This window comes from Plecotus auritus, assembly GCF_963455305.1.
Source record: "Plecotus auritus genome assembly, chromosome: 4".
Classification (NCBI taxonomy): domain Eukaryota; kingdom Metazoa; phylum Chordata; class Mammalia; order Chiroptera; family Vespertilionidae; genus Plecotus; species Plecotus auritus.
The window spans coordinates 131,180,912-131,197,849 of record NC_137775.1 but is presented as its reverse complement, the minus strand read 5'-3'; the positions used below and the strand labels follow the sequence as shown (position 1 = coordinate 131,197,849).

General features: G+C 51.9%; 1 protein-coding gene across 1 annotated transcript; it reads left to right on the top strand.

Annotated features, from left to right (window-relative positions):
• Positions 1-2,853: 2,853 nt before the first annotated feature.
• On the top strand, positions 2,854-15,427 carry AKR1B1 (aldo-keto reductase family 1 member B). Its single transcript, XM_080667119.1, has 10 exons — positions 2,854-3,127; positions 6,488-6,655; positions 7,337-7,453; positions 8,448-8,525; positions 8,798-8,920; positions 9,422-9,528; positions 9,848-9,929; positions 10,519-10,602; positions 12,880-12,962; positions 15,032-15,427. Exons 1-10 carry the CDS (start codon positions 3,062-3,064, stop codon positions 15,072-15,074), a joined length of 951 nt encoding a protein of 316 aa, XP_080523245.1. The 5' UTR covers positions 2,854-3,061; the 3' UTR covers positions 15,075-15,427.
• The last annotated feature ends 1,511 nt before the right edge of the window (positions 15,428-16,938 follow it).

Here is a 16,938-nt window from a genome sequence, read left to right as displayed (position 1 = left end):
TTCACATGAGTCCAAGTGATTTTGAGGGTATGTTTACTAAAGCTGGGGACAGTGAAACAAAGGAAGGACGAGGTAGAAGAAGCAACTGGAGAGCACCTAGGTGGGGGTGCTTTGGTTTCCTAGAAACATTCTAGGGAAGAACGCTCACTGCGTGAGCTCACTGAGAAGTAAAAGTCACAGTGAAGTGGGCCAAGGCAGGGCTACTGTTAGGTCACTGGGAAGTCAGAAAAAAAGGGGGGCATTGGAGACAGGTTCAAGGAGTTAGGCTGGGATGAGCTGCCACTGCCAGGTGCTCGTGGTTGTAAGTCTCATGGGAGCCCTTAGAGTGGAAGAAAGCAAGCAGAGATACAGGTGTGGGTGTGCTCCAAGGAAGGGCACTTCAGGTCCTTTATCTTGAGACTTTTTATCTTTAGCTGGCGATAATCCTGCAGGAGGTCTTAGGGGAGGGTCTTAACGGAATAGTCATTAGCTTTCCAGATGCGTCCATGGATATGTTGATTCATCAAAATGTGCATATAGAGGGGTCAGGGTTATTTTTTTATTAGTTTTATTTTCAAAGAATGTTATCAAAGAGGGACCAGGACTAAGGACAGTCTGCCCCTGGACAGTCTGGTATAAACCATTTGCTCCGAAGTGTCCTTGGTTAGGGAAGATAAAACCTTGTGATTCATTAGCTGGCTATAAATTACTCAAATTGTTTGGTCTTGTTTAATTATTTTGTTGTAGTTTCCCTTATTCTACTTGTCAAGGAATTTCCATAGCTTCTTTCTATACTGCCCCATAACCTTTGTATGTTTGTTTCTAACAGCTTTAGTAGTCATATAACATACCATAATGGTCACCCTATTAAAGTATACAATTTGGTGCTTTTTCATATATTTACAGTTATATCCGATTTCACAGGACCTTGAATGCCAGGCTAAGGAGTTGAAGTTTTATCCTAGGGAGATTGGAGAGTTCATAGTTAATTACAAAATGTGTTTATTAATCAAATAATATGACAAACAGTATTCTTCATCTCCTTTGGCTTCTTCCTAACTTTATGTTACAAGTTGTTTTTTATGCTTATAATCATATTTATGATTTTATTCTCTACTTTCACCTTAGTATTTTTTCATATACCCTTCTCTATATCTATACAGTTTTATATTTAATGACTATATGTTATATACACTTTCCTCACTCTAGTCCCAGCCCCATACCGATAGTGTGTGTGTGGGTGCGCACGTTTCCTTTAAAATTATTTCATCAAGATGAGATTACTGGTTTCATTATGGGATTACTGGTTCAAAGTACATTAGTATTTTTATTTATTGCTCTTGATATTAAGTACTAGAATGTTTCTCAGAAGGATTACATTGAAGAGTTTTTTAAGCATAATTTTGATATGTGCATAATGACATTTTTAAAAAGTTATGGAGGTAATGATGCAGTTAGGAGACTATCATAATAGTATGTCCCAACTATGGTCCTATTTTTACTTTAGAAATTCCACAGGTCTGGCTTCTCACATCTGGGTAACTGGGTCAGAATATTCCATTTTTAGACAGTTACACCTTTATGCAGTCAGCTTCTATACTCAGTCATCATAGAAACAACAAAGCCCCTCATATTGAGACCATGTCCCTAACAGATGACCCCTCTGTGTCTATCAACCTAGTCACTCAAGGTGTATCATTTTCTACAAAGACTAGATCTTTGGACAGCAGCCTCTATGTCACCATCTTATGAATGAAGAGCGGTGGGCTACTGCTCTTTTACCCACAATCCAAGTTCCTAGCTTTAGGGTTAAGTTAAAATTCTATTCTTTGGGGACAAATCGCAATAGAATTTGCCTACTAACAAGAGTTTTTATAAAAATCAAATGGAAAAATATCTGGGCTGGTCTGTTGTGTATAAAATTTTCCTAGGGGGCACTTTTCAGAAATCACTAAATGGAAAATCACCAGAATGGAGTTTAGAGGTCTGGTTCCTGAGTCATTAGCAGGCAGATGGAGTTCTCCATCTTGCGTGGTTAGGGGAAAGGTTGGAGGGTGATGGAGCAGAAAGAGCAGGTTTGGGGTAGGACAGCGATTATTGGAAATAAACCAAAATTGTCTTTAAAGCTCTTCCAGCAACTTTCCTTTGGTTACCTTTGGAAAATAATGTGTCTTCTCGAGGCAGAATAGAAAGAAGTCTTACCTGCCAATTAGGGCTGGCCGATTTATTATTTAGCACCCACTAATTTGAAGTCTGTGGAGCTACTAGGCTAACTTTTCTTTTGTGGCTTTCTGCCCATTCTCTCTTCTCAAGTTTTATTAAATTACCAGATTGAAACTTGCTGCTTTGATAAGGTCTCACTTCCTAAAGATTGAATAGCTTCTGTGTGTTCAGGATCAAGCTCACCGAGGCTTCCTAACCTGCAGAAATGCTGGCTTTTGGAGGAAGGCTGAACCAAACCCACACACAGCTCACACCTAGGGTGGGGGTGCCAAGATAGCCCCGGGACCTACACACAGGCTGGGCAAACCCAAATGTCCAGAAAGTGTTCTGCAACAAGATTGCAAGGCATTTCTCTTATAGGCACCTTCCTAAGAGCAAAGTGGCTAATACGATTCGTACAAATTATGGGCCCGACATTTGTTAAATTCTCGAAGAGCAAGATACTGGGCTCGCACAACAGGCAAACCTAGTCTCCGGGATCTTAACAAAACAAACACTCCTTCCCTGGCTGCTTATTTGTAGGTGGCCTCTTTTGCTAAAGCATTCCCTTTTCCGAGCGCCACAGCGAAGGGCGAGGTCTCCCAAGCCACGTGGGGAGAAGGCCAGCATCTGAGCACTAAGAACCTGGCCCCGCTAGGACCCGACGGAAGCAGCGTCTCGGCGGCGCTGGGAACGAGCTCGGCTGGCCAGCCAATCAGAAGCCTCATCTGCGGAGCCGGCCGCCGAACGGATCACCACCACGCCCGCCGCCCCCCCCCCCGCCCACACCTCCCTTGGCCGCCCCGGGCACCGGTTATTTAAAGGCGCTTCGGCTCCACGCTGTCGCGGTCCGCGGGCCTGGTCTGTGCAGCGCAGCAGCATGGCGAACCACATCGTGCTCTCCAACGGCGCCAAGATGCCCCTCGTGGGGCTGGGCACCTGGAAGGTAGATGCGGAGGGGGCGCGCCCTGCGGCTCTTTCGGGCTCCGCGCAGCCTGGGCGGGAGGGACCTAGAGTGACCCTTAGCGGTTCTCGCCGTGGACGCCTGGCCTCCGAGGCGCCACTCTGGCTTGCCCAGCCCTCGGCTGCTCGAGTCGCCCCGCGGGCCCCGAGGTGGGCCGGGCAGGCGGGCCGGGCGCTGGCTCCTGGGTCGGGCCGGGGTCTCGCGTGAGGGACTTGGGAGCGGCCCGCGGAAGGCCGCCTCTGTGCACACTTGGTGGGTTTGGCTCCCCGGCCGCGCTTTGAGTCCGATCCCCGCTGGAAAGGTCCCTAAAGGAACGGAAGGGAAAGGGGGCTTCCCCGAGCCCCCGCCGCCTGGCCGGGGGATGGACCACGGGAGGCGGATCTGAAAAAGATGGGGGTGTTCCGCTCCTAAGGGCACTTGTTGCGCCGCCTCCTTGTTTGTCTTATAAATAGTTTGGCCTTAATCGTTTCCGTTTTTCTCTCTGGAATAAGCATCTCAAGGTAAGCGCGCCCGGAGACTGCAGATAATTAAATTAGGGGGCACGGGTTTGCCCAGGACGCATCCATTTCCTTGTCCCCAGACGCGCAGCGCTGAACCCCTGTAGCCCCGCGTGGCACTTGGGGTGTCCTGGGAACTCCGCGGGGAATCTGGGCGCGGGTGGTTACCACCCAGGAAAACTGTTAGCATCAGTATTAAAACTGGCCCCAAAACCTGATCACCACTGAAATCTCTTTACTCACAGCGTCCCTAAGAAACGGTTAGGAATAAAATGGATAGCTTGATTATCTGAAAATTAGGGGGCACGGAAAGTGGTATTATGGGGCAAAACCCAATATTTTAAAGCCGCTTATGAGGTAGCTTCAGGTATTATACATTGCATTCCACAGCTATGACCCGGGTTTTCCCACGAACTTTGACTGTGGGCCTGGGCCAGCAGTGGGCAAACTACGGCCAGCGGGCCGGATCCGGCTGTTCTATCCGGTTCTCTTGCTCTCCCCTCCGCTCCTTTACTTTGAATTTATATTAGTTCCCACAAACACTCCATCCATGCTTTTGTTCTGGCCCTCCGGTCCAGTTTAAGAACCCATTGTGGCCCTCGAGTCAAAAAGTTTGCCCACCCCTGGGCCCTGGGCGTTGGATGTTGACACACAGGCAAGGAAGAAAAGACAGGACTGAGTTGCACCCCCGCGGTGGCTTGGACTACCCTAAAACCCGCAGTTGAAAGTACATATAAGGTGAGTTAGAAGGGGGTGTCCTAGACCTGCCTCACACAGACGATGTTTGTTGGCCAAAGTGATCAGAATATTAGTAATCTTGTATTTCCTTCCAAAAGACCAGTGGTGGCTCCAAGGGTGTAATTGAATTATGACCATGACACTGAGTTAAATTCCATCTGTTACAGATTATTCTCTCGGAAAGGGTGTGAAAATATGCTTTCTTGACCTACAAAATGACCTCAGGTGTGCCAGATCCAAGCATATAAATGTAACCCTCATCTGTCTGTCAATCCCTCTGTCCTCCAGCAGCTCCTGGCTCCGATCCTCCCAGCACAGTGACCCCACAGGACGAAATGTTGTCCTGTTGGTGCCAACTGAAGGCCAGAGATTGGCTGTCATGGGCCTGGCTGGGGTGGTCATGTCTCTGCCCTGTACCAGTCACTGGCAGATAACAATGTGTGACTAGGCCAGGCTTGAGAAAGGTGCCCACCCCTCTGCCCAGGGTTGGGGCTACACGGTGCTGGGCTGGCACATTACAGGGCACTGCAGAGAAAATCAGGGTTCCATTAAGCCTGAAGTAAGTTAAATGCGTGCTGGGCAGTTTCCCCCACCTGGGTCCCTCACTTGTCCTCCCTCTTGGGAAGGGGTTGTGCTCTGCTGTCACTTCTCACGTCAGCATCAGCTGTGCCCAGGATGCCACGGAGAGGCTGTGGTAGTTACGGTCTACTTCTCTGCTCTGTTCCTTGAGCCATGGAGGTTGGGCAAGGCTGCAGGTGCAGCTTCTTTCGTCCTCCAGGGAAAGAGGAGATTGCCAGGTCATCTGAAGGTGTTCCTTGATCTAACACCGGAGGGTGGCGCCACCCGCCTCTCTGCTGCTTCCATGGTGGAAAGCAAGCTCAGGGTGCTAACAGGCTCAGGTCACGCTCTATTCCCATGGCTCCATATTCTCCCCCTCGCCTGTTCACAACAGCTGATAAAGCAGCAGATGTCTGCAGCTGCGATGGCCCCAGGGAGTTTTCCTTTCATTCTTTTCTACCCTGCTCTCCAGAGGAATGCCCTAGATTCTTTTTTAAAAATATATTTTATTGATATTTTACAGAGAGGAAGGGAGAGGGATAGAGAGTTAGGAACATCGATGAGAAAGATTTATCAGCCGCCTCCTGCACACTCCCCACTGGGGTTGTGCCTGCAACCAAGGTCCATGCCCTTGATTGGAATCGAAACGGGACCCTTCAGTCCACAGGCCAATGCTCTGTCCACTGAGCCAAACCCATTAGGGCTGCCCTCGATTCTTTCAACAGTCTGTTGCACCCGCTTATTTTTCACCTCTTTGGTCTGAGCAGGAGATGGAGTAAGTGTCTACACAGTCGATCTGGGTGAAGTTTAATGCCTATGCAGGCACTTCTTTCCTCCTCCTCAACAGCCAGGCTCCCCACACCTGTCCTGGTCACTCAGATGGTTTGGGCACAGACAGCCATTCAGCTTCTTTGTAGTTATGACCACAAACCATATGGTGATCTTCCGAGATTCGGACAGTGAGAGAATTGATGCCCAGGCCTTTGAATCTGTATCAGTAATGTTCTTGACTCTATGACAGTCTCCCAGAACTGCTTCCAAACGAGGGATTGCCAATATCTGAATCCAGGCACCAAAAAGAGAAAGTAAAGCACAGGGATTTACGGAACTCTGAAACCAACTGGGAATTGGGGAAACATTTACAGTGTTTTTTTTAATGCTTAGCTATTCAAAGGAAATGGTATCCTTTATTGTCATGGGAACCTCATAGATCCAGGCAGTGGGGGACTTTTTATACAGTGGTTTGTAAATCAACTGATGTGAAGAAACAAGGAGTGAATGTCTGGGCACATCTTTTTAAGGTGATCGATGCTGCTGTTAAATTATCCTAAAATGAAGCCATGTGGCATTTCAGGTTTCGTCTAAGAGCAAATGGTTCGGAGTCTGCTTCAGAAACTGGCCCGGCCTTCCAGTGCCGGCCTTACAGGAACAGGCGCTTCTGAGAGGAGCAGTCGGCTCACGCTGTCCTCCTCCCTGGGTTGTGTACAAACTGTGTCTTCTGTTTCATTTTGGATTTTAACTCCGTGCTTTCTGTTTCCTTTCCTTTCAGTCCTCTCCGGGCAAAGTGACAGAGGCTGTGAAGGTGGCGATTGATGTTGGGTACCGCCACATTGACTGTGCCCACGTGTACCAGAATGAGAACGAGGTGGGGGTGGCCATCCAGGAGAAGATCAAGGAGCAGGTGGTGAAGCGTGAGGATCTCTTCATCGTCAGCAAGGTGCTGCTCTTGGGAGCCTGGGGGACAGGGTTCTTGTTCATGTTATCTGTTGGTGGCATCCGCTTAGGAGCCAAGGCTGTACTCTGGGGCCTCTTAATGCAGCTACAGTTATCACTGGGCACACAGTTCTTCCAGGGAGAACGTGCAGACTTGAGGCCATAGAGGGCTCCCGAGCTCGCCCATCCACGGCTGTCCATTGGATGGTATTTCCACTGGACCGGTTCGCTAAGGCCCCTTGCTGATGAGGCTGAGGTCGTGGGTCGGTGCTTCCTTTCCAGGGACTTATCTTTAAGGGCGGGACTTGGTTCCCATCTACAAACTAGATATCCACTGCTGGCCACCACCTGGAGGTGAGGCTGGCTCTGAGAGACCGGCCTTGTAGGAACATAGTCCTGAGGATCACGTGTCGGGCCCAGGGCTGGTGCTGAGCTGTCCATTTTATTTTATGCCTTGAGTTTGGTCCTTCTGGAGGTATCCTGACCTGATTATCCTGCCTTCCTTTGGAAAGTTAGCACCGACACAGCGCAGTGGAGTCTCCTCCGCCACCATGTGTAGCATCACGGTGACATGGGTGGGTTATGGTGAGAGGAGAGCGAATCATCTGGCTTCAAGCCGTCTGGCTCCAGCCAGGAAACCGCTTCCTGCGTGGAGTGATAGGATGTGTTCTCTCTCTGGCTTCAGCTGTGGTCCACGTTCCATGAGAAGAACCTGGTGAAAGGAGCCTGCAAGAAGACGCTCAGCGACCTGAAGCTGGACTACCTGGATCTCTACCTTATCCACTGGCCGATCAGTTTCAAGGTAAGGGCACGGCTCAGGGGTAGCCTGTGGCAGGTGGGGGCCTCCTTTATTAGCAGGTTGAGTGGGACGCACTCTGTGTGTGGTTACTGCTCCAGGGGCAGTCCTCAGGCCTTACAGCAGTGACATCACCTGGGAGCTTGTTAGAAACCAGTCTCGGGCCCCACCCAAGGCTTCTGCATCCAAACCCCAGTGACTCAGCTGCATATTATAGAGTTTGAGGAGTCCTGCCCTGGTTGGTGGGTGATTGTGCGGTTTACAACCTTGTAACAACCAACATGACTCAGGACATTCCTGTACACGGCCCAGGTGTCACCTGCTATCCCCGCCCTGCCCAGAGGCACGCGTGCACGTATACATTCATACCCTGCACCTGTGTATGTGTGCATATTCCTACATTCCACACACATACCACATCCTCTGGAGGCTTGGTGAATATTTATCGGCACTCTAACTCTGTACAGAAGGAGTCTAGCGTTATAATGCCTTTTGCCTTCATTCCAGCTACAGGCCCCGTTTTCTGCTCTGTCAGCCAGATGGAAAGTGTGGAGTTTACCCTATAGCTCTATTTTATTGCACTGTAGGGTATCCAGGCCTGACTTTCATTGTTTGTGTTTCTTGATAAGCCAGCAAGGCTTGGCAAGGTGACGGTTCTTTAGTCTGGTAATCCAGCCAGCACGTGGACCCTGCGAGTTCTGGTCTGAGTCCTCCCTCCACCCACACACTCTAGTCCATGGCAGGGTTCCTTTCACTGGCCGAGAATTACCCATTTCCATCTCTAACTGTCAGCTCCAGCCCATTTGATAAACAAGTGTAGGGAGCTTCAGGAGTTGTCTGCCTATTTCTTTTTCACACGGACAGATTTGCCCTTGACTATCTTCTAAAAACACAGCCAGCTCTCGTAGTGTAGAATATTTTTAGAACTTTGCTTTCAAAGATGTAACTGCACGTCATTGAAGGGCTGTTACTGATTGTGTGTGTTTGATTGTCGTGACAGCCCGGGAACGAATTTTTCCCGTTGGATGCGAAAGGCAACGTGATTCCCTCTGACACCGATTTTGTGGACACCTGGGAGGTGAGGCTGTCCCTGCTTTGGCTTTCTTCTTCAGTGCTGGCTTCCTGCTGTCCTTGTGAGTGGACAGGTGTGAGTTATGCCACTTCTTCTGCTTCTGTTTTTGCTCTTCCTGCCTCATTAAAGCCAGCCTGGCTCCTGTCTTGCTGTCTGTTGGCTTCTCCAAGGTCTGACTCTGGCACTGAGTAGTAAGGGCTGGGCTGGTGTAAAAGATGCCTCTGATCCTGTCCTTCGGGGCACATGTCAGGAGCAAGCAGACCCTCTTTTGTCTTTAGGCCATGGAAGAGCTGGTGGACGAGGGGCTGGTGAAATCTATTGGGATCTCCAACTTCAACCATCTCCAGATCGAGAAGCTCTTAAACAAACCTGGCTTAAAGCATAAGCCGGTGGTTAACCAGGTCAGCATCCAGCAGGGAGCTGGTGGGCACGGAGGCTCGGTGCCCTCTGATTCTGGTGGTCACTGCTGTTCATGTCACCAGGGAGTGGCTGGGAGGCAAGCTCCTGGGCACTGGCACAGTCCTCACTGATGATTCAGAATGACAGTGGCACATCGGGGGTGAAACTTGTAGGAGAGAAGGGTGGAGCCTGGCTTGTGATGGCTCCGGGTCTCACAGATGAGCAGCCTGGGACACTGAGGTCCTCAGACCTGTCACAGCTGATAAGTGGCCAAAGCCAGAGAAACCCTAGGGCCACGGCTACGGTACGCCAGGAACAAGGTTAGTGCTGTTAGTGTCGAGGACACTCGCTGGGAAGTGTAGACGTGGTTGCAGCTTATCTGGGAGATAGGACGTTGGTTACACAGTTTCCTATCGGATGAGGTAGGACTTGGCATGGGTACCTTCCTGAGTGTGCCATCGCTGGTGCCCAGGCCTTCATCTGCCTCCTGCTTGCACTTGCAGATCGAGTGCCACCCGTACCTCACTCAGGAGAAGCTGATCCAGTATTGCCAGTCCAAAGGCATTGTGGTGACGGCCTACAGTCCCCTCGGCTCTCCCGACAGGCCCTGGTGAGTCCCCGTGGGGCCATGTTTTCTTGTCTGTTGGTGAACATTAGTAATGGCTAAAGAGAAACATTCAGCGCCAAGGAAAACGGCTCGGGCTGATGTGCAGACCCTCCAGGAGCCTTTGCTGGGTTTCCTGGTTGGCCTTTTGAGGAGCAGGAGGCCTGCTCTCTTTCCAGAGGGTTGGGAGTTTGTAACTAAGCTTTGAATCGGGAGGGCACTGGCGGGCTGCCCTCGGAGGCTGATGGGAGTCAGGGTTGGGGTGGCGGCTGCCTTGAGTGGCAGCGTCAACGGTTGCTCACACGGGTCACCTTTCTGTCTGTAGGGCCAAGCCCGAGGACCCTTCCCTGCTGGAGGACCCCAGGATCAAAGCCATAGCTAACAAGTACAATAAAACCACAGCCCAGGTACGGCCATGTCCAGGCCCTCGTGAGTGCCCCCAGAACTTCTGCATTTGTGGTGGCCCCCGTGGGCTGGAGGGGCGGTGACCGGGCCCAGTCAAGCCCTCCTGGAAGTGTGGCTTGGGGTTCTGGAGTGTGTAGTAGACAGGGACCGACTGTGAGTGAGAAGATGCTGTGTGGTCTGGGAATAACGGTGCCTGCCCGCTACCTTCCCAGGCTGCCGCGGGGGCCAGCAGCTGCCACTGTAGGTGAAGGTGCATCTGCTCTCCTAGAGCAGCTTGTTAGCAGCTGCATGGGAAACTGTCTCCTGCCCGTGGGAGCAGCAGCTCCTGACCCGAGCTGTCAGTCTCCTGCCGGTGGGACGCCTGGGAGACACGGAAGCACGAGGCATGGTGGCTAAGAGCAGGGCGTGAGTCAGATCCTGAGGACCACCCTCCTTGCTGCTGGGTGTGAGCCCAGCGTCTCTGTGCCTTGGTTTTATCACTTGAAGTTCTGGGATGTCCCCTTCCGGGTATGGATGCATGAGATTAAGTGAGATGATGACAGAGAGAGTTCTTGGTGAGCATACGTACACATTCGGCACATCTGTTTGCAGGTTCTGATCCGGTTCCCCATGCAGAGGAATTTGGTCGTGATCCCCAAGTCTGTGACCCCTGAACGCATCACCGAGAACTTTCAGGTAAGGCCTGGCTGGTTGCCCTGGTTTTCCTCACTAGAGAGGGGAAGGACTCTTCATTGGATCTCGGCCTGTCCCAGGAGTGTGGATGGGACCCCGCCTTCTGTCAGGTCTCCGTCGGAGCCAGCCTCAGGAAGCTGCAGTGAACACATCTTGGACAGTGGCTCCTCCTGGGTGGCGGCACCGCTTTGGGGTGGGCCCCGTGCCTCCGTTTACCCTCTGCACATGCACACTCCTGTGCTGAAGCTCCTCAGTGACTCACTGTTGCCCTGAGACATGTTTGTGAGTGACACTGGCGTTGCATCAGGGTTTCATTAGTTGCCTCAGTTTCCCCATCTGTAAAGTAATACCTATTTCAAGAGCTGTCATGAAGATTAAATAAGATACGTTAGGAGCTTCACACACAATGCTTGATACCCGAGTAAACGCTCAGGAGACACTGCTGTGCTGAGGATGAGTCCCTGGTCTGCAAGGAGCCTATAGGCCAGTCCTGCCCCCCTCTGCCAGTCCTGCCCACCCTCTGCCAGTCCTGCCCACCCTCTGCCAGTCCTGTCCCCTCTGCCAGTCCTGTCCCCCTCTGCCAGTCCTGTCCCCCTCTGCCAGTCCTGCCCACCCTCTGCCAGTCCTGTCCCCCTCTGCCAGTCCTGTCCCCCTCTGCCAGTCCTGCCCACCCTCTGCCAGTCCTGTCCCCCTCTGCCAGTCCTGCCCACCCTCTGCCAGTCCTGTCCCCTCTGCCAGTCCTGCCCCCCTCTGCCAGTCCTGTCCCCCTCTGCCAGTCCTGTCCCCCTCTGCCAGTCCTGTCCACCCTCTGCCAGTCCTGTCCACCCTCTGCCAGTCCTGTCCCCCTCTGCCAGTCCTGCCCACCCTCTGCCAGTCCTGCCCCCCTCTGCCAGTCCTGCCCCCTTCTGCCAGTCCTGGCCCCTCTGCCAGTCCTGCCCCCCTCTGCCAGTCCTGGCCCCTCTGCCAGTCCTGCCCACCCTCTGCCAGTCCTGGCCCCTCTGCCAGTCCTGCCCCCCTCTACCAGTCCTACCCATTCTATGCCAAAACCCCATCTCATAGTGGACTGAGCAGCATGGCTGGCACCAGGGCACCAGGAGGTGGTCTCTGTGGGTCCTGGGAGCACCCCCAGAGCAGATGAGCCTGGCGTTACCCCTCCCTGCCTCTTACACTGGTGCTGGGTCTGGGGGTGAAGCACTGCTCTGGCGGGGCCTGATGCCCTGGGCCTCTGTGCTCACTGAGCAGAGCAGCTCCGCTAGGGCCATGCGGCCTCATCTGAGCTTTGGCTCCAGCAGCTGTTTCCACTGTGAGCAGCTGACTCTGCCTGTTCGCTGGCCACAGGCTGTGGCCGGGGCGTGTGCCATAGGTCACCTGGGAGACGGGGGCGAGGCCTGGGGAGGGGAGGGTGCTTGTGTCGTACGGGAGCATGTCTTACTTTGGATGTTCTGACTATTCGAGATAAAGTGGCAAAACGGTGACCACTGTGGGAAACATGTAGAAATGGATGCTTTGCTTCGTATTTCATATTTTCAAGGTGTTAGAAAAGGAATAGTTTGAACTGACAAATCTCGTAGTGCTAACGTTTTATTTGCTGTGTAGTCCTTGCACATTTTGCACAGCTGTAATCACAGAGTCTGCAGCAGACTTCTCGCACTTTGTGTGATCATCATCCAACGCTGAGGGCCTCCTGGCATGTGCCCGGCCCTCCCAGTCTCCCCGGTGCTGCTTAGGGCCTGCCTGCTGGCCTCCGTGCTGGCCATGTCTCCCCTGCGGACCGTGCTCTCTGTGCAGACGGTTCTCCTGGTGCCCCTCTTGCTCTCTGTCAGACCTGATTTGGCATCGTAGGCCTGCCTTAGACCCTCTGACCACAGCTGGTTCCCGATTCCTCCAGCCTCCCCAGCACTGTGTGTAGTGCCTCTCGTACCGGGTGCGGTGAATTCCTCCTGCTCTTACAGCTGTTGTGTTTCCTTTGTAAAGGAGGCAGACACGTCTTCCCATCATTGTGCTCCCCGGTGCTGAGCACAGCAGAAATGCTAGGGAGGGTCTTGAAATGAACTAAGTGGAGGCCCTGGAAGGGAAGGGCTGTTTTCGATGTTTCATGAACTCCCAGCCGAGCCATGTGCCTTCTCTGAATAGCCCGACAGTCAACTTTCTCCAAGTTCAGCCTCCGTCTTGTCTCCCCTCACCGCTCAGGGCGGCATCTCATCAGCGGTCTGCGCAGCGCTGCTGCAGTCTTGGGGTTGAGCTTTCCTTGCAGAGCTTACTGGATGTTTTCTCTTCTAGGTCTTTGACTTTGAGCTGAGCAGCGAGGATATGGCCACCTTACTGAGCTACAACAGGAACTGGAGGGTCTGTGCCTTGGTGAGGTGAGTGGGTCCCGTGCAGACCAGACTGCAGAGCGGAAGCATAGCTCCTGGCAGCCGTGGCGTGCACATCCTGTGTCACCATCACGGCCTCATTTGGCACATTTTCTTGCGTTCTCACGCATGTGCAGCTGGAAACGTTAGCCCTGTGTCAGCCACGGGAAGGTGCCGGACGTCTGCTCTAGTGTCTTCTCATCCCGGCCCAGGTGCACTGTTGCCTGACCCGCAGTAACCGCATGTTCTGGCATTTCATTTCCAACTCTTACTGTCGGTGAAAACCAGAGGGGCCCAGGTGGCTCCTGCCCCACCGTTGTGGAAGCATTTGCCTGTGGCCCTACTTGATAATGACGCTAATAAAGGGGTGTAGTAGGAAGACGGCGGTGCTCAGGCCCGAGATCATCCCAGCTCTGGCACGGATGGGCCACTTGGCTCTGAGATGGTCTTTGGACCCTCTGCCTGGCAGTCCCCTGCAGGCCTCCAGCCACACATCCGCGGGTCCTTGTATTCCCTGATTTGTCGTTTGGACGATGAGGGAGGTGACAAGGGAGGCTGTTCATTTCCTTCTCCTGCCTGTGTAATAACTAACGTTAGAACTTGTTTTCTGCTTTCAAGAAGAACCGTCCCATTTTCCAGGGGTGTCTAAGAACCTCCTCTTGCTATTCTCACTGTCTGACCTCTGCCGGTTCCTCCTGTCTCCTTACTAGTTAGTTACTCTTCTACACGAAATTGAACATTCCCCGAGCCAGGTGGGTGGCTAGCTGTCCAGTGCAGGGTCTGCCCCTGGTGGCTTTTGCGGCCCTGGGCAGATGTCCCCTGGTGTGCATCTTGGTTGATAACTCTCCTGTCCAGGTGTGAACACGCTTGCTGTCACACCCTGGCCTCAGACTCAGAACAGGCCACAGAGGTTACCACTGGCAGCCCCCAACCAGGGCCCTATCTGATGTCCCTGTGTGTGTGAATGCTGTTTAATCTTTAGACATTGAAACCATCTTTGGATCTAGTGGGTAAGGGAGAGAAGTGAATCTTTCGCCAGTTTACACCTGTCTGCTTTCAGAACATCCCTGCCATCCATTCCGCTCCTATCCACCGCTGCCCCGAATGGAAGCTCTTGGGGCCGATAGGCCACAATGGTTTTCTGTTTCCTTTACACTTAGGCTTCCTCCACTCTCTGGCACTGTTCTAGACTCCACTATCAGATTAGTCCTTGGGCTACTGATGGTTCGTGGGGATGTTTGGGGTCTGAATGGGGTGGGAGAGGCTGTCCCCAACATGCCCAAGGCACCCAGGGAGCTCTTTCTAACACTACACGTTACCTCTGGTGATTATTGTCGTACTTCGCCTCTGCTGCTAATGGCGGTGTTTATACCTCAGGTTTGATGTGATACAATAAAAAGCAGATCATGGGGACTTTTGAATGGTTCTGAGTATTTAACTAAGAGTTATATGCCCCACGTGGGTTCACCCTGGGCCTTTCATGCTCTGCCCAGCCAGTCTTTCCAACTCTGTTGCTGTTGTGTTCCCAACACAAGTCTTTGGCCCTGCCGGATGGGACTGGACTGGCAAACATGCCCGCAGCTCTCCATCCCCAGGTCGATGCCCTGCCTCCCTCCCCGGTTCCTTTTATCGAATCCTCAACTGCTCACTGGGCTCATGCCAGCTCCCACTGGACCAGGAGGCTCCTGAGTGATGGAGCATTTCTGTCTCCCTGTACTCTGAGCACATCTCTTACGTTGTCATCACCCTCTTAATGTCTAAGACAACAAGATGCTCTCCTGTCCTGCCTGTTGGATAGAATTGTGAAGAAGCAGGAATTACGTCCTGCTGCCCTGAACACCCTAGGCCCGGTGCTGGGCCCTGGGAGGGTGGCGTCCATCATTCACGAGAGTCCATGGCAGAGGGTGAGGGTGGGTGGCTGCCCCCAGTGCAGACCCATGGCCTGCAGCTCAGAGCCGACTTGCTCCTCGCAGGCCTTTATTTTGGCTGTAATGAGACACTCAGCATTTCTGACTTTCTGTAATTTATTTTGGCTGAAATCTCTTAAAAAGCTAATGTGTCCCTCTTTCTCTTGACAGCTGTGCCTCCCACAAGAATTATCCCTTCAATGAAGAGTTTTGAAGCTGTGGGCACCTGCTCTTTCCCAGGCACCTGCCGCCGTTTCCTGCCTCGTTCTTCGATACGTAGTGTAGTGTGGCATGTCCCTCACCTCAGGGCAGCCACCTGCAGTTGCACAGCGAGGGAGTGGCCAGCCTGGCGTTGGGGCCAATGAGCAGTGTCAGTAGATTGGAGTCTCTTCCCATTTTCTTTGCCCTTCTTGTCTGGGGAAGGTGCAACCTCGATACTCTTTCCTGACTAAGTTGAATCTACAAAGTGAAAATTAGTGCCACTAACAATGGGATTTTGGTTGCTTGGAACTGGAATCCTTTGAGCCAGACTTCTTGCTCAAATAAAAAGTACTTTTGTGAGCTTGATGCTGTTCGTTTTGGCATGGTTTGTTGAAATGATTCATCGCCTATGTCCCACTCGATCTTCATACCATTGATCCCCACATAGCAGGCCATTCAGCTCTGCAGCACCAGTGAGGGCTTGGCACCTTTCCTTTTGGCGGGGAACCCTGAGCCCCATATTTTACCTGTTAGCTTTAGGATGCACATTGGAGTCAGCTGGGGAGCTGGAAAAGCCAGTGATGTGTGGCTCTCGCCCCAGAGACAGGAAGGTAGCCAGGACATCTGGAGTTCTCATGCCCCTTGGGGGTGCTAATGTGCAGGCCCCATTGGGAGCCACAGCTTTAGGGCCAAGCCAGGATGTAAACCCATTGGTGATTTCACACGTGAGGCCAAGTCCTGTTTACTAAGCAGTGCTACTCACAAGGAACTGCTCTCATGAGCTCCTTTTCTAGACTAGAGGGAAGAGCATCAATAACTGGTATATGTCTTAGCTTGGGCTGCCACACGAAATAGCACAGAAGGGTGCACCGAACAAGTTTATTCCTCACGGTTCTGGAGCTGGCAGTCAGATCAGTGTGCCCGCTGGTTGGGTTCCCAGAGGGCCACTTCTTGGCCACTAGACGGCTCCTCCCCACTGTGTCTTCTTCACGTGTCAGAGAAGGATGAAGGCTTAAAAAGGGTTACAAAAGTAAAGGCCCCCTCCTTTTTTAAAAACATTTTTTACTTTTACAAATGCTGTTGCTTTTTTTTATTGTTTCCTTTCTCAGAATTAAATTGACGAAGGCAAAGAAAAGGATGGGGTAGACAGTGTTGACCTTAAATATCATAGAGAAGATGCTTTGCTGCTCACTTTTCCAGGAGACCACAGCCCCCAGTTAACCTGCTTGGCAGGTTATCCATGTGTAAGTGGCTGCTAGGCCTCATTCAGGAATGGCAGAGCATCAGGCCCCTGAGTGGCTGGGATGGAGCTGAACAGACTGAGAGCCCTACCCGGTCACTGCCTGGCAGCCCCGAGCCTGGGCCTCGTCCTGGCACCTGCTGGTCACCGTGGTCGTTTCTCCTGCTGGTTAGGCAGGTCCCACCTTATCCCAAGTCAACTACAAACCTCTTCAGTCACCCTCAACACCAAGCATGTCAAACTCCAAGGCTAACACGGGCCATAAACAAGGTTTAAGTTTCTGTGGGCCGCAAAAAACAAAAGCTTTAATTCTCATAGAAACGTAGGTTTACTTCAATAGAGACATGCTGAATACAAAGGGCTGAAATAATGAGTAATCATGAACATAAAATAGAACATTGTAATAACACTGAATAACTGCACAAATTAATAAGTGTAATGCAAATAAACCTATTTTTCTTGTTCTCCGAAAGTGAAATATTTCCTGTTGCGCACACCAAACAAGTCAGTCCAAGAGTAATGACATGGCCATTGGCTGCCAAAATATTCGCTGCTCGTATTAGTGGAGAGAAATGGTGCGCCTGCACATAGGGCGCGTAAGGGAAATGAATGCAACACGATTATAGTAATCGGTCAT